The sequence below is a fragment of the Ovis aries genome, chromosome 14 (genome assembly GCF_016772045.2).
Source record: "Ovis aries strain OAR_USU_Benz2616 breed Rambouillet chromosome 14, ARS-UI_Ramb_v3.0, whole genome shotgun sequence".
In the NCBI taxonomy this organism is placed as follows: Eukaryota; Metazoa; Chordata; class Mammalia; order Artiodactyla; family Bovidae; genus Ovis; species Ovis aries.
Window position 1 is genome coordinate 53,143,423 of NC_056067.1, and position 26,537 is coordinate 53,169,959.

At 54.0% G+C, this 26,537-nt stretch overlaps 1 protein-coding gene across 9 annotated transcripts in view; it reads right to left on the minus strand.

Moving 5' to 3' along the window:
- The window catches only part of SYMPK (symplekin scaffold protein), a 33,151-nt gene that overhangs the window by 1,122 nt on the left and 5,492 nt on the right, over positions 1-26,537 (minus strand). For all 9 annotated transcript variants that reach the window (XM_027978507.3, XM_042232204.2, XM_027978508.3 and 6 more), the window contains 21 exons: positions 26,325-26,378; positions 26,157-26,230; positions 24,323-24,449; positions 23,449-23,698; positions 21,959-22,129; positions 20,519-20,758; positions 18,680-18,834; positions 16,194-16,344; positions 14,825-15,029; positions 13,834-13,984; positions 12,658-12,893; positions 11,552-11,633; positions 11,287-11,400; positions 9,952-10,099; positions 8,725-8,885; positions 7,162-7,270; positions 6,730-6,830; positions 6,057-6,147; positions 4,883-4,984; positions 1,232-1,419; positions 188-364 (listed from right to left, as the gene is read on the minus strand). In XM_027978507.3, coding sequence (XP_027834308.1) covers positions 188-364; positions 1,232-1,419; positions 4,883-4,984; positions 6,057-6,147; positions 6,730-6,830; positions 7,162-7,270; positions 8,725-8,885; positions 9,952-10,099; positions 11,287-11,400; positions 11,552-11,633; positions 12,658-12,893; positions 13,834-13,984; positions 14,825-15,029; positions 16,194-16,344; positions 18,680-18,834; positions 20,519-20,758; positions 21,959-22,129; positions 23,449-23,698; positions 24,323-24,449; positions 26,157-26,230; positions 26,325-26,378 — 3,087 coding nt within the window. The remainder of the gene's footprint in view (positions 1-187; positions 365-1,231; positions 1,420-4,882; positions 4,985-6,056; positions 6,148-6,729; positions 6,831-7,161; positions 7,271-8,724; positions 8,886-9,951; positions 10,100-11,286; positions 11,401-11,551; positions 11,634-12,657; positions 12,894-13,833; positions 13,985-14,824; positions 15,030-16,193; positions 16,345-18,679; positions 18,835-20,518; positions 20,759-21,958; positions 22,130-23,448; positions 23,699-24,322; positions 24,450-26,156; positions 26,231-26,324; positions 26,379-26,537) is intronic.

The following is a 26,537-nucleotide window of genomic DNA, read 5'->3' on the forward strand; positions in this document are numbered from 1 at the left end:
CTGACACGGAGACACCCCCCTCCCCCAAGTCCCACTCACACCCTTGGTGTCCTTGACTCTCCAGACTCCAGGACCTTCGTGACACTGCCGGGCTGCCCTCCGCACCCCCACCCCCCACCCCCCGCCCCGGCACCTCAGTCCCACAGGGCTGGACCCATGGGGCCACCCACCCCACACCTGAGGGTACCTGGTGGGGGGTGAAGGAGCGCACGTGGGCCAGCAGGGGCTCCCGGAGCTCTGGGCACTTGTCAAAGACGGCCCCCAGCTGCTGGGGTGGGAGCTGCAGGATGACCTGGAAGCTCTGGGGCTTGGTGCGCTGACAGCACTTGATGAAGCCCTCCCACACCTTGGGATACTTCCACACCTGGACCGGGCAGGGAGGGAGCAGTCGTGAGGGGGCCTGCAGGCAGCGAGCCGCCCCAGAAGTTGGGACAAAGACCTTACCCAAGGCCATGCCTCGCTGCATTCTCACCGCCGCCCCTAGAGGGCGACGTTAGCCCTGCTAAACCTACGAGGCCCGGGGAGGTTCGGGACTCTTCCAGGGTCACACAGGTACCAAGGGCAGAACTGACCCCCAGATCTGCCTGCATCTGCACTTAACCTCTAAGCCAGATGTTGCAAAGTGGCAACCCGTGGTCTGAATCCAGTCTGAAGGCTTGTGGATAGACGTTTTTTGTTGTTTCATAAAACATTTCTAGCATGTCTTGAAAACTGGGGCCATCTTTCAGCTCAAGATGCCTCTTGTCTGACTCAGTGCCAAATGATGGGGGGCAAGGGGCAGCCCTGGTGGCTCAGATGGTAAAGAATCCGCCTGCAGTGTGGGAGACCCAGGTTCGATCCCTGCGTCAGGAAGATCCCTTGGAAAAGGGAATGGCTGCCTGCTCCAGCATTCTTGCCTGGGAAATCCCAGGGACAGAGGAGCCTGGTGGGCTACAGTCTATGCAGTTGCAAAGAGTGGCACACAACTAAGTGACTAACACTGTGAAGGGGCAGCCACACCGCCTGGGACGTGCACCTCTCGAAGTCCACTCCCACCAATCATCGGCCTCACTCGCCACCCTGCCCCCCTATAGCTGTCTGCCAGTCATGGTAGAGCTTGTCCTCTGCACCAGGGCTCCCTTGGGACAGGGGCCAAACCAACTGAAAAAGCCTGGGGTTCTGCCCCAAGTCTCCTGGCAGCGATCCTGCGGCAGTCCCCTGCCTGGGAGCCCAGGGTGGTCGGGCGGGTTACCTGCTTCATGATGAGCCGGGACAGGATGTTCATGACGAAGCCCCCCAGGCGGGGGTACATAGTCAGGGACTGGATGACGGTCCTCATGAGCAGCATGGGCAGGGGGCTCTGCTCCATCAGTTGCTGCATCACCACGGCCAGCACCTCTGACGTGTACACGTTCCGCTCCGCAAAGCACAGGTTGGTGGCTGTGAGGAGGCGGAGAGGGGACCTGTCCCCTTTGCCCAGCAGCCCCTGGGAAGTGGGAGCCCCACCACCCCTCAGAGAGCCTCAGCCCTGTGATCTGCCCGCATGAGAGGAGACCCAGCCCCAACTCCCTCAAGCTCCAGGCAAGACAGATTCCCCCCTACCCAGAAGCGGACACTGTGGTCTGATCCTTGGAAAGCCTGGGAGCTGGGGGTGAGGGAGAGGACACGTCCATCTCCCGGAAGCCCCACTGGGCCGTGGGAAGACGTTGGCCCTGTCTCTTGGAGAACAATGCCCAGAAAGGGTGAGGGGAGAGACGTATGTTGCCTACCCCTGGGGACCCACCGCGGCTGGGCTGGGATGGCATGGCACCTCCACCTCTACTGGAAGGAAGCAGCTGTGACTTCCATAAGCAATCCCTCAGGGGACAAGAGCCATGGTCTCCACCAGCAGACTGGTCAAGAGACTGCCTGCTTTCAACCCAGTGCACGAGGCTCGTGCTGGTTCGGGCGCTACCAGGCCTGGAGGGACGTGGAGGTCACAGGCCAGAGAGTCACGAGGGAGGGGCGAGAGAAGGAAATCTGGGCACACGATGAGTGCCAGGAAGGGCCTGAGGGGGGCTGGTGCGGCACAAGCACCGTGAGGGCAGGCCCCTCAGGAGCGCGCTGCGGGACCCCGAATCAGTGAGATCAGTGGTGCTCGGATCCACTGTTAGTGGGGAGACTCCGGGAACTGCCTCTGAACCCCTTCTGCCCCAAACACCACTTGCCAGGTGAGTCTGTCAACCAGGAAGTCTTTATTGAGCTAGAAGAGAGGCCCCCAGTCCTTGAGAGGCTAATGGAGAACAGAGGTGGGTGCCTACAAAGAATGGGGGCTGGGGAGCTCCTGTAAGGAAGAGAGGGAGGCTGGAGGCATTGCAGGCAGACAGGCAGGGAGGAGGTTGGAGGCGGGGTACGGGGGGCACCTAGGCTTGCAGGGAGCAGAAGGTGAACAAAGGGCAAGAGGACCCGCCCGACAGAGGCTGTTCCTCCTCCTCCTCCTCCTCCTCCTCGAGGTAGCTGTTGGCTTCTGCCTGCTCTGCCAGAAAGCTTCCAAAATCAGCCTTCTTCCCTCTCCTCCCCTTCAGCTCCACCCCAGCCTCCTCCTGGGCCTCCCACCCACCCTCTAATCCACCCTCCATACAGCAGCCTGAGGGGGTCTTTCAAAAGCTCAACCTGACCCTGTACCTGCCACAGGCCCTCAAGAGAGCAAGTCTGAACTTGAACTGGGGTCTATGAGAGACCAGCTGTGGGCAGGGCCTACACCATTATAGCCCGACTCCATCCCCCACCTCCGTCCTCGGCCAGATCCAGCTGGGTCTGCTCTGTAGTTCCAGGTCCAGGCCTTGCTAGCATGGATTGCCTCTCCTGCTTCCTCACCCCTGTTCATCCTGTGGGCTCAGCTCAGGTGTCCCCTCCTCCAGGAAGCCCTCCCTAACATCCCACCCAAGGGAGAGTCAGGGGGCCCCTTTGGGCCCCCTGCCCCAGTCCTGTTCACTCTGGACTGTTACTGGAGGTATGGCCTGTGAGTCCAGGGAGGGCAGGGCCAGGACTGTCCCCATCCCTGCTGTGTTCTCAGCAGGGCCCAGCACAGGGCTGAGCAGAGGTGCGCAGTGAGTCTTAATTGCTGGACAGGTCCAGCTATAGAGAAACTCATCAGAGAGACGGTGGTTTAAGGGAAGTGAATGCCAGTGATGACTGCTTATACTGTCAGATACTGGGGAGTCCAATGGGGCACAAAACAGGACCTGAAGCTAACAGTCAAGCAGGGTTACTGGTGCAACGGAGAAAAGCACGGGTGCCTGAGCAGAGAAGGTACTCTGGGATGAACAGCCAGTAGGGAGACCAGCTGAAGGGCTGCTGACAGCTCAGCAATACAGAGGCTCCGCGTGGGCCTGGGTTTGTAGGGAGAAACCATGCGGGGCGTTGCTGACATCTCCAGGGCCTGGGTGCTGGCTGCGCGTGTGACCTGTGGTCAAGCCCTTTCCCCCACTGGGCCCTGGTTCCCTTGTGTAAGATCAAGGACTAAACCTAGATCCGTGAATGCGTGTCACTGGAGCGGTGGGCGGGGCCTGCATGGTTACACCCTGACCTCCTTTCTTGACCAGACCCCCGCCCCCAAACCACCATATCCAGCCAGGGTCTGCTCTGCAGTTCCAGAACCAGGCCATGCTAGCACAATTTGAGTCCCCTCAAATGGTACACGAGGTCACATGTGGGTACTGTCCTTGGGAATGGGCTGATAACTTTCAGAGGTCACCTAAGGGGCCAGGGTGTGTAAGACGACCACTCTCGGAGCCTCAGCTTTGGGACACTTCACCGCTTCCCCTAGAGGCCTGAGTTCCCTCTCAGCTGTAGCGTGTGGTTAATATTTTCAGAAGCTCCTCTCTTGACCTAAAGGATTCTGAGAGAATCTGCTGAGGAAGACTAGGAAATACGTCAATGAAGCTACTTCAGGCGGGACAAGACACTAGCAAGGAGGGAAAACCCTCCTCCCTGCTTTTCAAGGAGAGAGGAGGAAACAAGGCCAGCTGTCTTCTGAGAAGAGCAGGGGACAGTAAGGGCTCCGGCCTCCGGGGGAAAGCATGGTTTCTGGACCTGAAGCCATGGAGGACGTGGAGGGGAGTGCGGAGGGAGGGAGGGGAGCGCAGTGGGGGGTGGGGGGAGGGGAGCGCAGAGGGAGGTAGGGGAGCACCGAGGGAGGGAGGGAACGCTGCCCTGGGACCCAGGAGGCCATCTGCAGGCAGAACCAGGTCCCTCAACTTCCGATTCTGTTTTGTCCACTACACCACTGAGCTTCTGGGTGGCCCTGAGCAAGTTACTTAACCTCTCTGGAACCTCCACTTGGGCTACAAAACGGAAGTCGGCATACTTAGCAGGAACAGAGTGTTGTGGCTGGGCGGGTGGGCCTGTGAGGCGCTTAGGAAAGCGCGGCCCAGACTAAGCGCTAGGTGAACAGTGGCAGCTGCCACTGGGAAACTGCTCACTGTGATGAGTCGGCCAGGTTGCCACCTACTGCCCTGCCGGGAGGGCCGCTCTCCGGGCTCAGCTCTCCCGGTCCAACAACGCCTGCTGTGCGCTGTCTGCCCTGCCTCTGACCAGCCTGGCCAAGGGCTCTGTGTTTTTCACTCCTCAGGCCCCTGGGGACCGGGGAGGAGGGCTCTCCCACCTTTCCTGAGGGCCTCGAGCTGGTGCGCAAGGGGTGCATCAGTTCCTCAGATGGGGTGGAGGGAGAAGGAAGGAGAGGAGGAGGGATGGAAAGAGCGAGGCTGGTGTCCGGAGCTTTGAGACGGGGCTGTGCGGGGCACAGTCTCCGACTTGGCTGATTCCAGAGGGGGCCGACTCCAGCCCAAGGTTCTTCCCTGGGTCCGCAATGGCCAGGCCACTGAAGAGGGGGTTGGGGCAGGGCGGGGTCGGGGGGCCTCACCTTTGATGATGGACTTCATGTCACACTTTGCTGAGTCAATGTTGTGTAAGGCGATGAGCAGCTCTCCAGGGTTCAGGGGGGACAGGGCTGAGTTCCCTTCACCTGCAGCAGGGGGAGGCGGGGGAGGAGGAGGAGATAGTATGGAGGCCTGAGAGACAGGTCCACGCCCCCCTAGACTCGGGGAGCAGCAGAGGAAGACAAGGTGCCCTCTAGGATTAGGGGTACAGAGGGCTGGAGCGGCGGCGGAGAGACTGAGAACACCAGGAGGCGCCCCAGTGAGGCGGCAGCTGGCGACCATTCCAACCAGAGGCCTTCAGGCCTTCACTGTGACCCCCCGCCCCCGCACTGTGGCCCCAGCATCTCCCCTGTGACTCGACCACTCTCCCCTGTCCCGGCCCAGGCTGTGCACCCACAAGGGCAGGGCGAGGACGAGCTCATCCCAGGTCCCCAGCACAGCAGAGAGGCGCAGAGGAGTCTGCTGGACGGGACGAGAGGGCCAGGCAACAGTCTTGTAAACAGCGCCTGGGCTGAATGCCACAGGGACAAGGCTGCAGGAGACGGCACTCTTCTGGGGGGTGTCGAGGGTCCCAGACACTCGCGTGTGTGTCTTGAGTCCCCAAGTCACAGGCGGAACAGACAGCTTCTACCCTCCCTAGCTCCAGCCCCTGGGGTGAGGGCTGAGGAATCTACCCTACGTCATCTGGTAGTCTGTCTAGGTTGAAAGTTTTCTTTCTTTTGGACCAGGGTGAGTCCAAACTCGAACAAAAGGCCCCTCACCCACAGCCGGAGGGGTTCAGGCAAGACCTGAGGAAGGGTAGGGATGGAGCCCATGTTTGAGGTCCTGGAAGAGAAGATGCTTATAGAGAATCAGCCCTCAGTCCCAGAGTTTTGTCCCCAGTGTGGATGAAACCATCACCCAAGTGTCACGGGAGGGTGGCCCAGGAGCTTGGGACAGATGTCGAGATGTCGCCAAGTCTAAATGGCAGCCTCAGAGAGCAAGATGAACACCCCCTCACCAAAAGGTGGAGGCATCCCTCCCCCAGCATTCCACATCTCACCTCCGGAATCCCTTCCTCCTGCACCTGAGGTGGGGTCTCCTGGGGGAGCCGCTGGGGAGGGAAACGAGGGCCAGGGTTAAGCTGGCCCCTGGCAGGGAGGCGAGCACATCACCTACCGTGCTGGGTGCCCAGCAGGCGGTTGAAGACTTCTTTCACCACGATGGGGTTGAGCTTGATGAGCTTTGGCAGGGCCTGGATCACTTCCTTCTGCAAGGGCAAGGCAGAGGAGGGCAGGTCAGATACGGCCCCTGCCCACTCCAGAGAAGCCTCCCCACTGCTCACCCTGGGGTGGTGAGGGGCAAGCTCTGGCCCCACCTAGCCCCCCAGTGCCTTCCCCCTCTCCCTCTCTTCGGTCCCTCAAGGTTTAGCTTTACCAGCTCCCTGGGCCTGACCCAGCCCCAGCCTCATCACCCCCGGGTGAGCCCCTGGGCCGGCCGGATGACTCCTCTTACAAGAGGAGATGGAGGTTCACCCGAGGTCCCACAGCCTGGGAGGAACAAGACTGGGGCAGGAGAAGCACACCCACAAGCGGAGGCGCCCCTGCCCTGCTTCTGTGGCTCCACTTTGTGTATAGGGTGGGGCGGGTCATGGTGGATCACCGGGATGTTCACTTTCGAGAGGGAGAAGCTGAGGCTCAGAGAGGGGCGGGGCTTGCCGAGTTGAGACTGACCCAGACAAGACCCAGGCTGTGCTGGCTGCATCTGACGAGGGTGCCCGGGTGCCTCCCTCCTCCCAGCCCTGCCAGGCGTGTCCCCGTGGGTGGGGGCATCCAGGCGTGCAGCTCCGCACCTTCTCCAGCCCATTGAGCACTGGGATGAGGAACCGGACGTCTGGCAGTCGCTTGTGGTAGAGATCCCTGACCCGCTTCACCAGCTCCGGGGACGGGGGCACTGCAGGCGGAGGAATAAGCAGGAGGCTCAGGGGCTGGGGGCGGTGGGGCGAGAGTGGACATTGAGGAGAAACGAATGGCGGTGGGTGTGTGGCAGGGGCGGGGAGGGCCTGCTCCACTTCAGAGCAGAAACCCCTGGCCCCTCGGTTTCTCAAATGCGTTTTAGCAGTGCACCCTTCTGCACAGAGAAACTGAGGCCCAAGGATGGGGAGAGACTCACAAGAGGGACAAGCGTCTAGGGACCCAGCGGCTCTGATCCCCAGGTCCTGGGAAGGGAAATGGGGAGGGTCGGGACAGGAGAGGAGAAGGAAGGATGGGGTCCCGGGAGGCACCTTTGTCTGTGAGGCTGTGCAGACAGCGTGTGACCAGTGTCTCCGCCCCCTTGGGACAGTTCTCCACCAGCAGGAGCAGCTCTGGCGAGTTCATGCCCATCCCCCGGATCTACAGGCAAAAGAAGAGGGGAGATGGAGAGCGGTGTGAGGGGATGGGGGCCCAGGGGGAGAGCTTGGGGGTGTCAGAGACCAGGCAGCTGGCAGGACGCTGGGACTCTGGAGGAGGAACTGGCAAGAGAGGGCAGATCTCAAATATTCTCGTTAGACGAAAATCAGTAATTCTTTGAGGTGACGGATGTTAATTAAACTTATGGTAATGATCATTTCATAATATATACATGTGTCAAATCACTATGTTGTAGACCTTAAGCTAAGATAATGTTGTATATCAGTTGTATCTCAATAAAGCAGAGGGAGAAAAGAATAGGTTTCAGGCTTCAGAGAAGTGGGGGAAATCTGGGGAAGGTGGGCAGGGTTGGCAGAAGCGTCCAGGTCTCTTCACACACACACACAACCTCTGCAGCTCCTTCCAGCTCTTAGCATGCTGCCCTCCCAGCGGGCAAGCCAGGCCTGGTCTCTGGGACTCAACCTGACCTTTGATGCCCAAGCTGCTCTTCAGTTCCTTGGTGAAGACTTTTTTGGCTTCTGCAGGCACAAGTGACCCCTGCCCACCTCCCCCTGTGACCACCCGGGTGCCAGCTTTGCTGCTGGGTCAGATCAGGGCTCGACCTGTTACTGTGTCTGCAGCCTCCCCCTAACCCACCCACAGGCACCAAACACAGGGAGCGGAGGAGGGCCAGGTGTCAAGGGCTCGTCCCTTCCTCTGCCCAACTGCAAGTGGCAAGGAGCTCGCAGTCCGGTGGGCTCACGGTGACAATGGGGAGAAGAATCTGCTTCCTCCTTACAACCAGATTATTACCCCCACGTTACAGGTAAGGACTCCGTTGACTCTGGGAGGCAGGTACGTGGGAATTAACCTGCCACATTTTCTCCTGTGGTTTATGGTGGAAATTCTCAGTAATAAATGTCAGGAACAGAGATAGAGAAGAGCAGTTTCAAATCTGGCGACAGAAAGGAAGAACAGACATTCTGAATTTCACAGGCCAGCCTGGACCTGCGTTGCTTCTCTTGTGGGTGACCCTGTGGCTCCAGAGCAGGAGGGACTCGGGCCACGACAAGTAAAGATCCCTGTCAGCAAGGCAGGGGAGGGATGGCTCATACATGACAACAGGGACACAGGTATTCACCGGCATGAGGTCACAGAATTGCTCCAACAAGCTTGCTGGTCTGAATTATCTGCTTGGGTTTAACTGAAGGGTGCAAGGTCACACAGTGAGAGGGAGGAAGACGGAATGTGAACCGAGGTCTGTCCGACTGGAAGCTCTTAACTACAGGGCTACCCTGCTGTCTTCTCAGGAGTGGATGGAGGCGGGGTGGGGGTGATGACCCTTAGCATCCGCACTCAGCAGGGGGAGGACATTCGGGGGAGGGGCAGGGGCAGGCTGGAGTTGGTATTCAGCCCTGCCCACCGGTGGGCAGAGCCTGGCGGGCCAGGGGCCTCACCGGCTGTTCAATGACCCTCAGCACTGTCCTCTTGATGTCAGCGATGGCCTCCGTGTACACGGCCGCCAGCTCGTGGATCAGCTTGTGGTTCTGAGGTAGGAGAGCCAGGTAGAGGTACAGGCACTGCTTCACCGTCTCCTCGGTCCAGGGTGCGGCCACCTCTAAGAGGGCAGGGGTGGGGGGTGAAGATCAGATGGGCCTTACTCCCCCTCACCCCTGCCCAGAGCCTGGCTCTTCTTGGGGGGCGACAGGCACAGAAGGGAGTGGGAGCTGGGCCTGGGAAGCAAACTGTCCCAGGGCAGGAAGCCAGTCCTCTGGGAAATGGGGTGCAACCAGACCTGCTCCCCTTCTAGAAGTCTCTGCAGTACATTCCCATCTGGTCTCCTGACCACCAACCCTGACGGATCTTCCCAAGAGCACGTCAGGCCCTGCCCCTCCCCTGCTCAACGCTCTCACCACCAACCAGGGCCCTCAGGGGACGCCTGGCCTTGCTCTCCCCGCCAGCTCCTGTTCAGGGCTGCCCTGCCTCTGGGGCTGTGTGCTGGGGTCACAGCCTCCTTCTGACGGGCTCTTGGGGCCCCCTCTTTGGAGCCTGTGCACGTGCTGCTCTGTTGCCTAGAACTCTGTGCCCAACTCTTATTTATTTTTAACCTTACTGTGTGGCAGGATCTTAGTTCCCTAACCAGGGATGGAACCTGTGCCCCCTGCATCGGCAGCATGCAGTCATAACTGCTAGACCACTAGGGAAGCCCCCCAGTTCCTCTTTCTGCACCACCTCAGGGTCACAGAGCCAGCACCTCTCCTGGGAAGCTGGCCCGGCACCCAGGCTGCACTGGGGCTCCTGTGCTCCTAGAAGCCCCCTGCTTTCTGCCACGGCCAGAACCTTCCAGGTTAATGGGCCCTACCCTGGGGGCCTGGGTCTCCCAGTCTGCAATGCTGGAGGACCTAGAGCTCTGCTAAGGGAATGGTCTGCAAAGAACCTGCCTGGCCCTTCCTGGAGTCCCATCACTGGCTCACTCTCCTGGTCCTCGGCTTCCAGCCCAGCTGCCCCCTCTTTCAGGACACTCTCCCTGACCCCCCAGGCTGGGCCAGGCACCCGTACTGAGTTCCCACAGGCTCCTGCTTTTGCCACCTTAGGCCTGCTCATCCAGCTCTTGCTGTCTGGCTGTCTCCAGCAGCGGGCCGTCTCCCCTAGCTCATTACACCTCTGGAGAACCTGCGCCAAACCTGTGTCCTTGTCGGCTCCAAACAGCACCGACGGCGGGTTGGGGTGGACCAAGAGCTGTAGGTAGTTGAGGGCAAACTTCTCCACGTACTCTCGCAGCTGTTCCTTTTCGTACATGCGCTTGATGAACAGCAAGGCCTGGGAACGCACCTGAGGAGCGGGGGTGGGGGGAAGGTCGGCTGCTCTGAGCTTGGTGGCATTGGTGTGAAAACAAGCCGAGATCTGAGAAAGGCCCGCTGTGGCTGAGTTACCATGCCCAAGGCTGGTTACCAGCTTGGGAGAGAGGGTTCCTGGCCCAACTCAAGGCCCTGTACTACCCCACCGTCTACCTGCCCCATCCCATCTCTTATCGTTCATTCTTGTCTTGCTGCACTCCAACTGGAAGAAGCTTTCCTTAGTTGCTCGAAAAAGTGAAGTCGCTCAGCTGTGTCCGACTCTTTCCAACTCCATGGGCTATAGCCTACCAGGCTTCTCCAACCATGGGGTCTTCCGGGCAAGAGTACTGGAGTGGGTTGCCATTTCCTTCTCCAGGGGATCTTCCCGATCCAAGGATCGAACTCAGGTCTCCCTCATTGCAGGCAGACACTTTACTGTCTGAGCTACCAGGGAAGCCCTCACTTTTCTTAAAGTGACAGCATTCTCCCCAGCTCTGAGACTTGGCACAAAAGGTTCCCACTGCTGGCATGCCTGTCACTGGCTAGATCCTGTTTCACTCAGACATCCCCTGCTGGGAGCCATGTGAACAGGGCCCAGTCTTGGGCACCACGTTGTCCCCAAGAGCACCTTGGGGCCAAGCCAGCAGGGAGGGTTTGCTGAGTGAATGGCCATGAGATGTCAGGAAGGAGCTAGCGGCAGGCAGGTGCAGGGATGGACCGAGGGCCTCTCAATCACACGCTGACCCTCTGTGCAGGGCACACCCGTCCTCTCAGTGCAGGTCTTGGCTCGCGCGACCCCTCCTCTGGAAGTCTTCCTTAGTAGGCTGCACACCCTACTCCACTCCAGGCGCTGGACGTGCTGTGTGGTCACAACGGCTCCCGTCCTGGGCAGTGCCCCCCGGGTCCCAGCACAGCACCAGGCCTTAAGAGGGGGTGCACCAACACGGGTGGAGTAAGAGCAAAATGGACTGCCATCCTGGGGGGGCGGGGTGTGTGTGTCTACGTGTGTACATTCTAAGCAGCCTCGTGCCATCAAAAGTGGAAAAGCCACCACCACCAAGTTGTGCAAGAAGGGCAGCAGGCCCAGAAACCTTCAGGGGCATGTGGAAAAGATGGGGCTGGTTACTAGGGACAGAGGACGGGCTGAGTGTAGCCCAGCACAGAGCAGGGGTGGGGGGTCACCTTGTCCTTCTCGTGGGAGCTGAGGTCTAGCAGGACATGCAGGTACTGGAACTGGCGGGATGGGCGCTTGAAGATCAGGTCTCGGAGAGTGGACATGCCCAGGTAGGTGCGACTCTGTGGCAGGAAAGAGGGGAACTGGAACTCAGGGCACCCGCAGTGTGCCTCTGGGGTGTCTCCCTTGCCTCAGTCAGATCAGGTCCCTCACAGAACCCACCACCCCAGCCCAGGATGCAGTGAGCACGGCCCCAGTCACGCCCATCCTCACCTCGTCCTCGCAGTACTTGCGAATCACCTCCAGGGCACTCTCGGTGATCAGCGGCGCCTCCAGCACAACCTTGGTGAAGATCCTGCCAGAGGGGGAAGGACGGGTACAGCTGCAGAGGAGAGGCCCCTGGGCTTCCCCCTCCTGCTGACTGCAGCTCAGAGCTGGCAGGACCCCTTACAGAGTGCTTGCTCAACCCCCTGCAGACAGAGCTATGGAAGCAACAGAGTCGGGTTCAAATGCTGCCTGGGGAGGGGGGTGGTGACATGGGCAGAGACTGCCTCTGTTTTGTCCAATGGGGATTCCTAGCTTGTTTAAAACAGCAATGGGAGGGAATGGTGGGGGGAGTTCTGAAGGGTATTGTATTTCAGACACAGTGACCACCAAAGGCTGCTCTGAGATGCTTTAGCCAATGCTGGTAGCTAAGAAAGAGCCGGCCATGCAAGGAGTAGGCGGAGAGGACCCCAGGCAGCGAACAGAAAAGTGCCCACCTCGGCATGTGTGAGAACACAGCACTGAAGGCCGGTGCGGCTAAAGTCGGGGCAGGGCGTAGGGGGTGGGCAGGGAAAAGCAGAGAGGCCAAAAAGAGGCTCGAGAGGGTTGGTGGCGACTAGATTATACAAGATCTCACGAGGCCTATTAAGAAAGTGGCATTTTATCTTGAGGACGATGGAAGGTTTTCAGTGGGGAAATAAGAGGCTTTACATTATCAAATGTCACCTGTGCTGCTGGAGAATGGATACGCTGGAGGTCAAGAGCAAAGAGGAAGCTACAGAACCAATTCAGGTAAGAGATGGGGATGGTGAGAAGTTGACCCCCAGAACAGGCCTCTGCAACAGGCAGTTAACACACATCATGGGAGAAAACGGAGGCCCAGAGGTGAGTGACGCCGCTCGGTTGGTCAGAGCAAGCCGCAGAGCTAGGGGACAAAGCGACACTGCAGAGACCTGTTCTGTGCGTGGGGAGGGCAGGGAGAGGCGGTGGCTCAGGATGCGCGCATGGAGGACCGGCTTGGGTGCTGAGGAAGAGCTGCTCGGAACCCAGAAAGCAAAGGCAGGACACGGACGGGGGACCCCTGAGGACAGCGGGCTGCAGGGCCGCCCCCTCACCCGTCCTTCTGGTCCGGCTTCTCCTGCAGGCCGGAGAGCAGGCGGATGAGGCAGTCCTCGTACTTGTCCAGGGCGCCCTTGACGCCAGCTGCGAGGTAGGCGTTGTACTCCTGGTAGAGCCAGGCGAAGGCCAGGTCCAGGCGGGCCCGGACGTCCTCCAGGATGAAGGACAGGACCTCGGCCTTCAGGCCCGAGTCGAACTGCGTCACCAGGCTGGCCAGGATCTTTATGCGCACCTGAAACGGGAGTGAGGATCTGTGTCGGCGTGGGGTGGCAAGGGCAATGCCGGGCACCCCCAACCGTGCCCTGCATCTGCTCCCGCCTAGCCTCAGGGAGCCAGCGCAGACCCAGTGGTAATGAGGAAGGAAAGCTGAAGAACCTTATTTTCAGGAGGTCTCATTTATATGGAAGGAAAAAAACTGAAGAGGGAGAAAAAAATAACAGAATAAAACTAGGAGTAATAGCTAAAATTTCTAGGAGCAATATCTAAATCATAGATATATAAAATTACAAATAGCTACACTGTATCTCAAGTGCATCTACAATATAAATATCTAAATTTTTAGGAGTATTATCTTGAGTACACAGAAAATGATCCTGAAGGACTCCCCAAGTCTGTTTACTGGTCGCTTCTGTCGGGGGGATGGCTTGCAGACGGGGGCCAAAGGAGACTTATGGTCCCTCTATGGCCTGGAAATAATTTGAACAGAAAGCACACGTTCATATACTATTTGGTTAACTAAAACTAAACTTCAAAAATTGGGGAACACGCCACTTGACTGAGGCTGCAATCCCAGCAACTGGTGGAATCAGGATTTAAAGCAGCTGTGGGTGTGTAAGTGTGTCTGCGGCGAAAGAACGAGAATGCTGTGAACCACAGCAGGAGCAAGCACCCCGACAGCCCCGTGCAGGGGGCTCTTCCTTGCAGCCCCCCTGTGCTGGGGGACAGAGCACGCGTGTCCACACACGTCTTCTTCCACGTCGTCTGAGGAGCTGCTGCTGTCATATCTGCTTTATGGGAGGTCAGAGTGAGGCTGGGAGAAGCGGCTGAGGAGCGCCAGTGCTGGAGTCTGGAGCCAGGGAGGGTTAACCCGGAGGCCTGTCTCTCCGCTGCGACGTGCGGCAGGCTCTTGGAGAGAGGGACTGGGAGGAGGGGCTGGGAGGACGGGGACACACCTGGGCGGCCCCGCTGCAGGCCACAGCCTTCTCCGCCCGCAGGATCCGCTTCACAGCGCCTAGCTTCATGGCCTCAACCTGCGCGTCCGTCAGGGGCTTCAGCACGTCACTTAGGCGGAAGATTTTCTTGCGCCCACCAGCGCCCGCCAGCCTACGTGCAAGAGTACGGACAGGGACATGGTGACTCCAAACGTCCTTTCTGGAACCCAGGCCCCACCCCAGGACATACAGACAGAGACAACCCCACGCTGTCCCTCCAACTCCCCCGTGACCCCAAGGCACTGCAGGGCAACAGGAAGGCAGAGGGTGCTGTTTGGGTTTGGTACATGGTATCTGAGGGGAGGCTGCTGTAAGAAGCAAGCAACGGATGACAACGTAAGTAAGACCTGAATGAAGTGAGGGAATCAGACCCACAAATGTCTGGGGATGAGCTCTCTAGGCAGAGGAAACAGGGAGTGGAAAGGCCTCCAAGTGGGGACATGCTTGGCCGACCAACAGGTTGGTGTGACTGGAGGAGGGAGCAAGGCTAACAGAGAGCCTGGAGGGGCAGCAGGTCAAGCCCTGCTGGCCAGCCTAGGTTGGGGACAGGGCAGGGAGAGGCTGGATTCTGTGGTCTGTAAGGCAGGTGATGAAGGGGACAGTGATGGGAACAGCCAGGAGCACTTCCTACATGCTAGAAACCACGCTAAGTGCTTTCTACCTCGTGATCCCTGTCCACCAAGTGCCATCCGATTTAATCCTCTAACCAGCACTGTGAACTCATTTAATTCTCTCTCATCCTCAAAGACAGAGAGATACGATCAGCCCCATTTTAGATATAAGATGGTAGTTTTATATACAAGAAAACAGCAGATAAGGTTCAGTGGGTACGGCACTGACTCTGGAATCTGAGATCCTGGCCCAGACTGATCTCCATTTATCTGCCTTCGCCTGTCACATACACACCAAATCCAGGCCCCAGTTTCCTGCACTGTGCCGTCAGGGGACTCACCGGGGCTGCGTGACGGGGATAATGGGCTCCGGCCTCCTCTTGGCCTGGGGTGCCTCCTCCTCCAGGGAGGACATGGAGCTCAGGGAGCCCACTACCGAGATGGCCTGGCCCTGGGCGGGCAGGCGCCGCTTGATCAGGACGCTCTCTGGCTTCACCACCTTCTCCTCCTTGGGCTCCTCCTTGCACTGCTTGGTCTGCTCCACGCCTGAGGGGAAGGCAGCAAACGGGCTCTTGGTGTGTCAGAACCACCTGCTCCCACCCAAGGGCCTCCTGTGGGCCAGGTTCCACTCTAAGCCTTGCACATCCGAAATTCATTTAAATCTGTAAAGCGTGGGTTGGATCCCTGGTTGGGGAACGAGGATCCTGCAAGCTCTGTGGCATGGCCAAAAGAGCAAAAAATTAGAAAAAAAAAAAAAAAAAATTCTGCAAAATGCTTTTCTGGAGCAGGAACATTTTTCATCCCCACTTTGCAATAAAATGACTGAGGTTCAAACAAGAAACTTCACTGTCTTTTGGTCGGAGTAACACCAGGTATCGCCACTTTAGAAAGCTGATGAGCAGTTTCAAATAGCATCGAACATGCCGCAAATCAAGACCCAACAGTTCCACTCCTTCGTATAAACTCACAAATGAGGGCACAGCAGCTTTACTCGTAACGGCCAACAACTGTATAAAGAGCCCACATGTCCGTCAACAGAGGAGTGTGGATAAACAAATGGGGGCCGAGTCACATAAAGGAAGTCTAATGAGCAATAAAAAAGTAAACGCTTGGCTTACACAGCAACATGGATGAACTTCAAAAACTTATCCTGAGTTTAAAGTAAGCCAGAGGCTATGATCCCATTGATAGGAAGTTCAAAACGAAAACAACTCACCTACGGAGACAGAAGTGGGGACAGGGGATGCATTGAGTCTCTACTGGAAAGGAGCGAGAAGGAACCTTCCAGAGTGCTGGTGGCAGCCCTCCTCCACCCGGGTAGTGCTTATACTGGCGTGTTCGCTGTGAAAATCCACTAAGTTGTGCACTTTGAGCTGTGCACTGTACATCATTTAAACCTCAGCAGCACTGTGAGAAGGGGAAACCACCCGAGGCTTGCAGAGGTTAAGCAACTTGGCCAAAGACACACAGTTATTAAGTGGCTGAGCCAGTCTGAGTCCCCTCAGACCTCACACCCAGGTCTGCTGGGCCTCAAAGCCCAGGGCCTGCAAATACTGAACACTCACTCTATCTATGGGGCCTGTGACTACCGACAATAAAATCTCACATGGTTCTCCATCTGCGCTTCGACCAAGAGGTGCTCTTCCAGTAAGAAGAGCCCCGCGGCCACAGTGCCAGCCCCGGCCCCGGTCAGCTCCCTGCGGCACTCACCTGGCCCCAGTCCTGCGGCCGTCATCTGCGTGGCCATGAGCCGAGCCAGGTGCTTGATCTGGGCTTCGGTGCCTGCTGACTCCACTGGGGTGTAGATCGCTTGGAAGGAGGCGGGCATGGCCTCGGGCAGGTACACCATGCTGATGAGGACCTGCGAGATGCCAGGAACCTTCCTTAGTTATTGACGCAATGGACGCTGGTTCCATACCCAGACCAATGCTGGCAAAATGGCAGTGATGAGGACAGGCCTGGGCCTCATGGATCACAGATTCTTGTGCGAGTGAGAGAGAAAACGAGTACTGATGCAGTGTGGGTGGCATACGAGAGAAGGGAAGGGGGCCAGGTGTCACACCAGGAAGGCCAAGGACAGCTCTGGCTTCTCCGGGCGGTGGCATGTAGGCTGGAAACTGAGAGGTGGGCTGGAAGCAGACTGACAGAGAGTGAGGCCTTGCAGCGGTGGGGGCAGGTGGGTGGGGAAATTCCAGGTTGTGGGAACGGCATGAGAGAAGGCTAAGAGGCACCAGAGCTGATACTCTGCCCAGAGACGGAAGGAGGTTCAGCGACAGAGTATAATATGAGCTAGAAATTGATTTAAAACAAACAAAACACAAAATCAGTACCCTAATAGAACATATCCACGTCTGTCAGGAATCGGTAACAAAAGATAACTTCAACCCCCTACAGGCTTAGAAGTTTGAATGCATGTTCTTAAATAATAACTACAAGAGAAAGATAATGGAATAAAACACGGAAGATACAGGTATTTAAATGGAAAGTCGGACCCTCAAATGCTTACATTGTAAGAAAAGTAAAAGTGAAAGTCACTCAGTCGTGGCCGACTCTTTTGCTCCAGGCCAGAATACTGGAGTGGGTGGCCTCTCCCTTCTCCAGGGGATCTTCCCAACCCAGGAATCGAACTGGGGTCTCCTGCATTGCAGGCAGATTCTTTACCAACTGAGCTATCAGAGACTGGAGACTATAAGCCAAGCATTTACCTTTGGGGAAAAACATTGAAAGAAAGTAACACAAAAGAAAGAAAGACAGCAGGAAGAAAGAAAAAAGAAATAAAGACAGCAGAAATAAAACAGAAAAGGTTACGAAAGACGATCAAAAAACTTAAGAGCCAGTTCTTTGAAATGGCTTAAAACAAGCAAATCTATGGCAAGAATATACAAAATAAAAAGGAAGGACACAGTATCGGGGACAAAGAAATGGCACATTACTACAGAGACAGCACGCATTACGAGAGTAGAAGAATCCTGTGAACAACGCCATGCCAATAATTTGAAAAAGACAATTTCCTGAAGTGTGACAGGGATAGGTAAGGTACAACAAGTTGATGGAAGCCAAATCAGACAGGGCCGAAGGCAAGTTGAATTTAAGTTTTATCTGGAAGGAAGCAGAGAGCCCTGGCAGGGATTTGAGCAGAGGAGCTTCATGACTTGTACTTGACAAAGATGCCTCTGGCTGCCGCAGGGAGAGTAGAAGGCAGAGCCAGGAAGAAGTGGTCCTCTGTGGGAAGAGGGCAGGGCCTGGATAGGGCAGGGGTCAGTCACAGGGATGGGGAAGAGGGGAAGGGCTAGAGGGGAGGCGGAGGAAAAGAGCCGAACTTCCAAGTTTCTGGTGTGGGGACGAGAGGCATGTGTGCCAGGAACACAGGAGGGGCTATGGGCCTGTACTGGAGTGGGAGGAGAAATTTCACAAGCTGAGATTTGACATGTTAAGTCTGAGGTGCCTGTAAAACACTCAAGGAGAAAAAGATGCAGGTGGCCAGACATCCAGGCCTGGAGATCACCCAAGAGATGTGAGCTGGAGAGTAAACTCACTGCCCCAACTGCCCAGCAACTAACCCTCTTGGAGCCTCTAGGGAGAGAGAAGGGAAAGCTGATGGGGACTGCCGTCAAGCATGGGAAGAGAGATTCTGCAGGAGCGTCCAACAAGAAGGTCTCGGTTCTGTTACAGCCTGAGACTGGTGTGAGGACCACCACCCTCCCACGTTTCTGCCCCTCCCCCAGCCCAACTGCCTCCTCAACTCAAACCAATGGTTCTGTTACTTCGGAGCAGGACATCTTCGAAAATCTAAAAATAACACTGGTCATCCCACCCCCCCCAATGCCAATCCCATACCACATAACAAACAAGTCATGGGCTGATGCTCCAGTTAACAGACCTAATAGGCCCTCCCTGCAAAGGAAAGGAGAGAGAGTGGGTGGGTCTAGACCGAGACTTAGAAAACCCGAAGGGGAACTGTGATTGGGGGGTGGGCGGTGTGACAAGTGACCTCTTGAAGGAATAAAGATCATCTAAGAAGAGGTCCATCCAAGGTGAGGAAGGCCCAATGGACCACACCCTCCCAGCCCTGAAAACAGAAGGGTTTCAGGTCTGATGTTATGTGCAAAAGGTGGGCAGTATGGAGCAGAAAGGCAGGGGAAGACTGGAGACCCTTCCTCCCTGCCTTGTGGGAAAAGGCCCCTATGCGTCCTCACCAGATTGGCCACATTGTCGGGTGTCAGCAGAGGCTGGAGGAATTCGGCCGTGATGTCTGTGTCTGACTGGCCTGAGATCTGGGCTGAGGCCTTCGAGGTTCCCGAGGGGCCTGGCTCCAAGTCCTTGTCCTCATCGTCTTCCCCCAGGTTGGGCTCTAGGATGGAGGAGACGACAAGATGCTGGCTCTCTGGAGGGAGCACTGGGCCCTTCTCTCCTCTCAGGTACCCCTGCCCCCAAGCAGCTTCAGCAAACAGCAGCAGTGTGCCCATGTGACCCTGGGGAACTACCCACCTCTCTATAGGCCTCAGTTCTCCTCATCTGAGAAATGTAAACACCAGCCAGGCTGACCACACTAAGCTCCAAGAAGACAAAAAGGCTAACTAATAAGCTCATAGAGCTTTATTGCTGAAAAACACCTATCTTTGAAATAGTGCTCAGCCTCACAGGGAATCAAGAAAAAGTAAAACAACCTAGTAAGACAACAGATTTGTCTAAATGATGAACAACAACAACAAAAAGTTAGTAGTGACAGTTGTTAGTGGGGGTGTGAACTGTGGAAGTATAAACTGGTATGGCCTTTGGGAAAGGCAGTTTGATAGTAGGTCAAAATTTTAAACGTGTATACCTCTTCAACACAGCAGTTCCACTTATAGGATCTACCCTAAAAACTTACAGATATAGCTAAGGTAAAATGCACAGTGAATTCACAGCAACACTGACGCTACAGAGATACAGCATACAAAGTCTATCAAGAACAGGCTGGGTTGAATACAAGCACAGAGGTAGCTCAGGGGAAAAACTAACTTAGTATGAACCTTAGAGAAAAAGCTTTGTGTGCAAAGATGTTCCCTGAAGCTGTAGTTATAAAAGTGGGAAAGCTGGAATGTTCAATAGAATGATGATTTAAGTAGATTGAGGCAAAAATATGACATGTTACACAATCTCGTCAAGTCTGCAACACACGCAACAGAGCTGATACCCTGCATTAACCAAGGGCACCTCCAACTCAATTACAAAAGGCTGAGTAGCCCGAAAGGACGGGTACTTCACATAAATGCAAACAGCTAATAAATGTAAAACTCCAACACAGGCAAGAAAGCAAATTTAAACCAAGGATACCATTTATACCCAGGGTTTACCCAGTGGGGTATCTGGCACTCACACACTGCTGGGGTGGCATACACTGATGTGATGAAAACTGTGGGAAAGCTGCTATCAGACATTTACAGAATTCCCTGGAGATCCCGTGGTTAGGACTTTCTGCTTCCACTGCAGGGATCGTGGGTTCAATCCCTGGTCAGGGAGCTGAGATTCCACATGCCACAAGGAGTGGCCAAAATAAAGAAAAAATAAATCACGTGGATAGGTGGAGAAACACAGATCTCTACCTCAATCTTCATACTCAGTAAGTTATTTAAAAAAAAAAAAAAAAATTCCATCCTTTCTTTTTGGTGGGGAGCATCATGGGATCTGTGTATTGCAACACAGCTCCCCCCCTCCCCAAAGATTACTTCACAAGAAAGGAGAACTCTACACATCAAAGGCATTTCTGAAAGAAAACCTAAGTGTTAATACTTGTGGCTTTGTTACTTTGGGGGAGAGGGATGAAAGGGAGACTATTTTCATTTTACTCCTTTTTGTATAACTTAAGTAATTACTTTTGAGTATATTATATTCTTTAATAATTTTACTTTGACATCACTTATTATATGTCATATTTATACAATATAATCTATCATGTAAATTAAGCTTAGTTTCCTATAAATAATTAGACATTTTGGACGTGGTCAGTCCCTGCCACCACCTCCTGCCCAGCCTGACCCGGCTCCTCAGCTCACCCAGCTTCATCTTCTTGAGCGTGGAATCCGAGTCGTCTCGGGGCCGCTTGCGGGCATCCTTGCTGCTGGGCATGTTGCGGGCGATCTCCACCTGAGGCGTGCCCAGGTCCACCAGCAGGGTGGTGATCTGAGCCTGGAACTCCAAGGACGCTGGGTGCTTCAGCACATTCAACAGGTGCAACTTGAGGTTCTTACGCACGCTGCTCACCTGAGATTTGGCCAGCGTTGGGGGCAGATTGGCTGTGAGCAAAGTAGCATGAGCTTTATGCTGTGGACAGAGCTCACGGTGCCCTGCCCACCTGCCTTCCTAAGCCCCACCTTGGGCAGTGGTGGCGGGCATCTCCTGGCAGAGCTCCTTCACTCTCAGATCTACTATGGCCTTCCCCCTGTACAAGCTGATATTCCCCTGAGAGGTCTCCCTCGGTATTAGTCAACCTTAAAACAGAAAACCCAGCCTCCCTTTTATTAAACATTAAGTCTCATCTCCCTCTACCTTTGGTCTGGAAATTCCATCACACTTTTCCTAGGGAAAGCAATAATCACCTGCAGAATGTTTCAACTGAGCTGCCACAACAGTTCATTGTTGGTCCCTGACACCAGAATGACCTTCAAACGTCTAACAATCACCTTGAGAGGTGAGTCTCTCCTGTTCCACAGCAAAAGAGGATGCCTGCAACTGTGCCTGCCCAGCATCCTTTCCCACTTCCTCAGCCAACAACACTCTCATTTTCCTTTGAGGGAACCACCCCGGCTCCATTCTCAGTCCAAGGGGGCAAGAGCCTCAGAGCCAGTAAGAACACTGCAATTCCTTGACCATTGTGATTGGTTGGGAGATAGGTTCACAATGTCTTCTTGGCCAATCAGAAACAATGAGCCCTTGGACCTCTGCTGGAATGGCTGGGAAGGAGACATTCTCTTTCCCATGGGGTTGCCAAGAAGATGGAATGGAAGTCTGGAACAATTGGGGGCCATCTTTTCTACCCTAGGAAAGAGACACATTAGAACCAGGAGAGGGAGAGGGACTCTTGATCTTCACACACTCACGCCTCAGCCCCACACCTTTCAGTTTCACACATGCACAGAAGTAGAGACCAGGGTAATGAATCACCATGTAGCCATCAACATTTTGCTGATCTTGGCACATCTCTCCTCCTGCTTTTTTAGGGGAGACAGGGGAAGAGCTGAAGTATTTGAAGTACTTAAGACACCAGGTCACTTCACCCACACATACCTCAGTGTTAAAAGCAGCTCTGAACTACGTTTCTGTCACCTGCAATCACTGATAGATATGTGTCTAATCTGGAGAATCCTTCCTTATGTCCATAACCTACTAGATTGACGATGATGAATGCTTCAGAGGCCTGATATTTAGCCCACATTTTCTCAGAAAAGAGGAGACTGGTCTGTGGACAGGGGAAGTAGGGGAGGGGACCAACCTACCGTGGAGGGTTTCATAGGCCTGAATCACCTCCGACATGAACATGGGCCTCTGGCGGGCAATATTGGCCAGGGAGCCCAGGGCTGTGGTCAGGTTGATGGAGGAGATAGCAGGGTGCACCATGAACTTGAGCAGCTGCTCCAAGGCTGCCTTGCCTTCTTCCCACAGCACATCTAACAAGGGAGAGAAGAGGACCAGTTAGTAGGGGGCTTTCTCCCTGGCCTCCAGAGAGAGCAGTCTTTGGGACCAAAAGGAGATAGATCCTCATACATGGATGGCTGTGACTGGCTGAAAAAACTCAGGAGATTTAGTGCGTGATGAGTTTGACTATAATACTATTAATAAAAATCGAGAGATGACGCTCAAAGCATGGGCTTGCAATACTGACAAAGTAGAAATAATTTAACATATCCAACTATAAGGAATCTGTCTGAACTGCACTGATGCAAAACTCTGAATATGTATACATGTGGCAACACACAGATAAAGGACTTGAAATTCTCTGAACCACCATGTTCCTTGATCCAGTCACCAAAAGTTAACTCTAAACAACTGTGGCAAGTATCTTTCCTGACATTTATCATGCAAAAACCTACTGGATCCGACATTATACAAAACAGTGAATAAAATAGAGAATGTAATATAGGCATTCTAATGGAATATTTTGTAACATCTGAACATGATACTGTTTGGAAAAGATGCAACTTAATTTTTGTTGAGTTCAAAACGTGGTCAAACAATCCAGAAGAACATCTAATATCTGTGGAACGCTTACTACGCCAGCCATATAAACTCACCAAAAAGCTCGTACTAACACCCTAAAGGAGATGCCATAGTAACGACTCCAGATTTACCAATGAAGAAACAGGCTCAGAGAGAACAGGTCGGGTGCTCAAAGGCAGAGCAGGGATTCAAACACAAGCCATTCCACTTTCATGCCTCTCAGCTGGGAGTATTAAGAATGGCCCTGTTTTCTGTAAACAATAAACCCAACAAACACAGAAACTATGAACACACACATATAAATACCTGTCTTTGCAGAGAAAAGGTCCGAAAGGAAACAATACTCTTAGCGGTATTCATCTCTGAGGAGCAGGACCGGGGAAGGAAGTAATTTCCCTTTCTACTCCTCCGTATTTATTGCCTGACACTAAAACGTGCCTGTGCTACTTTTATAGTTTGCAATCAGAAAAACTGTGTAACCAGCTGGTATTTACTACTGAGTGCTCACATTCTCATGGAACAGCACTACAAGCCTGGAAGGGTACCATTACCACTTTCATTTTACAAAAGCAAGACAAAGTTCAGAAAGTAGTAGTTTGCCCCAGCTCACGTGAGTAAGAGCGGTAACGCTGAGATCTGAACGTGGCATCAGGGCTGTATTAAACTGATTCCAGAAATGAAAAACTAAGAAGAGAGGGGGAAAGGGGGAAGGAAGAGGAGGGAGCTGGTGCAGTGCCAGGCCAATGGGAGCAGCTGACGGGGCACTCACTGTACTGGATGTAGGGGTGGTCACGAGGGATGCGGTCCAGGCTGATGTCGTGCTCCTGGCGTCGGGGCACCTCCGAGTCGGCCATGCGGGGCGAGAGGGTGACGATGAGGCCCTCCACGAACTTGATGGCATGGGTACGGATGCCGTCGTTGTCAGAGTCCAGCAGCAGGATGATGTCCCCAGCCATGGCCGACACCATATCCCAGCAGGCCTCCTGGAGCTCACTGATCACCCGTGACTTCACCATCCACTGTGTGTGGGCCGGGGAGGGGCAGACAGACAGGCAGATGGGGACAAGACACCAATCACCAACTCCACCACAACTCAGAGATCCATCAACGATGATAAATACATTCACTGGGGACATGTTCACTGAATTACAACTCCGTCCCTGGCCCTGGGCTAGGTGATGCGGGGGACAGGACCCAGTGGTGACCACGCCAGGCCTGGTCCTGCCCTCATAAGGTTCAGAGGTAGTGACAAGGCTGAGTGTTGGAGGCTCAGATCTTAAAGAGGCCAAAGGAACAACAATGCCGACCTCTCAAGGTGGTGGCAAGAGAGTAAATGGATTTCTTCCTCTCAATAATGTTAATGTACATCGCACCACAGTGTGGACCCAGCTGGCCCATTTGGTCACAAGACCTGGTTCTCAGGGACCGTTTGCGGAATGCATAAATGGATGGATGGATGCAGGGAAAGATGGGTTAATGGCAACTCCTGGGCCTTTAGAACTCAGAGCCCCTCGTTGTCTGTCCCTAAAGATCGACAGCACATCTTGACCTCGGAAGACGGGATATGACGCTGGTTGTGGGCTCTAAGAGGCGAATGAGGCCTGTCAGGCTGGGGCAACCCCAGGCGGGCAGGGAGCCCCTACCTGCAGGGCCACCTTGTAGAGCTGGGTCATGGTGAGGATGGCCTTCTTCACCACATTCACATTCTCATCCCTCAACAGCATGTTGAGGTTCGCGATCAGTTTCAGCAGCAGCTCAATGTCTCGCTTGCTGGGGATGGAAGAAGAAAGGCAAGGTCAAGGTAGCCTTTGTACAGGTGATGGGAGCCTGCGGCCTGCCAGGAAAGGGAAATCAGGGCCAGTGTGTCAGAAGACTGGAAGGCAGATAGGCACCCGTCGTGTCTGCCAGCATCTGGTACCTTCGGACATAGGTGAACTCGACCGTGGTCTAGGTTGGTCCTGCAACGCCCACTCTCTCGTGCTATTAGGGCCCACAGTTCACCTAAGAGGCAGCAGTGCCAGACCACGGGTGTGAATCTGAACAAGCACCTTTGTCTCATTTTGAATAGGCCTGGAGGCCTGTTGTGAAAACTGCAACAATACATGTAAAGCTCTTAGAAGGGTATAAGAAAGCATTCAACAAATATTAGTCATTAATATTTTAAAGCACTCTGTCTTATGTAATCATGAGTTCTGTTTACTAATTTGTTTACCTAAGATGGAGGGCTCTGAAAGTAGGGGATTCTTTCCCATCCGAGTACTAGCAGATTCTCATTTTTTGTTGAAGGAAAGAATGAAAAGGCCTTCAATAAATATTTGTTCAGTGAATGAATAAATTCAAGGCTATACCCAGAGCTCAGAATGTGAATTTTTACATCACGTTACAATTTTATGTTAAATATTAAGCTAATCAGTCAAAAAATATGAAACTCAACCATCAGCTACATGAAGGCAGAAACAATATCTGTTTTTATCCAGTTCTATTTCTATAGCCTGACACAAATGCCTGGCACATAGCAGTCATGTGATACATATCTGGAACAAAAAGTGTTTTGGCAAACTCAGAAAACATACCACAGATTGTCCCAGTAATCTATGAAAATTCTGAAATACTATGTTACTTACCTGAAATTAATATATTATAAATCAACTATACCTCAAAAAAATATCACTTTTTTTTGCTTGTTTGGAAAAACAGTTAAATTTTTAAAAATCAAAAGTGCTATATATGCTAACATGTTAAAAAAAAGACAAAATTAGCGTTTATCAGTGAGGAGAGGGAATGGGGGAGGGGCAAGATGGGGGAGGGGGATTAAGAGGTACAAGCTACCTCATACAAAATAGATAAACTTCAAGGATATATTGTACAGCTCAGAGAATATAGTCAATATTTTACAATAGCTGAGTGGAATATAATCTATAAAAAATTTGAATCACCATGTTGTATATCTGAAACTAATATGTTACTATAAATCAAGTATACCTCAATTGGACAAAAAAAACTCTCCCAGTAAAAGATGGGAGATTGAGCATCTGGGCAATGGTGTTATGGACATGGGTTAAAATCCCAGCACTGCCACATACTGGCTGTGTGACCTTAAGAAACTCACTTCACCTCTCTGATTCATAGTTTTCTCTTCAGTTAAATGGGCCAAACAAAGAATCCCATGTGTGAGGATTGAATAAAAAATGTTTGGTACAGCAAGGGGAAATGGTTGAAAAATGGTCGGATGTTGTTTACAGTCTGGAGGCAGAGTCGGCAGTCCTTACTGATGATGTAGATGTGAAGTGTCAAAGAAGCAGAGGAAGAGTGGACGAGTCTGAGACTTGGACCTTATTAAGTATCTGCTGGGGAATCGGGGAGGGAGAATGCGTGTGGGAAGCGGAGGGCAAGACTCTCAGGGCAGGAGCAGGCCAGGAGCCCGAGAGGCCGACTCCAGCAGGGGCGCTTCCACGCGTGCCCTGCAGCGCCCCGTACCAAGCCTCCTCGATGAAGCCGATGACAAACTTGCGCACTTCGATGGACTTGTCTGCCTGGAAAGCGATGATCTCCTGCCAGGGTCAGGAGGAAGGTGGGTCAGAGTTGCACCAGGATCCCCTCCCTTATCCCTACACCCATACCCCTTCTCTCCTGTTGGCCACTCACATCCAGGAAGTTGTCCAGTAGTGTGGGATCTTTGTTGATGATCAGTTCCTGCACCTGGAGGCACATCGGGAAAGAGGGGGACACAAATATAAAACCAGGGGCCGGTCAGTACAGACAGGCACGCGGAGGAGAAACCCGCATGGGGGCAGCAGATACGTTCAGCTCAGGTTCAGCTCAACTCCCAGCATGGCCTAGGCAAGCGGCTTCCCTTGA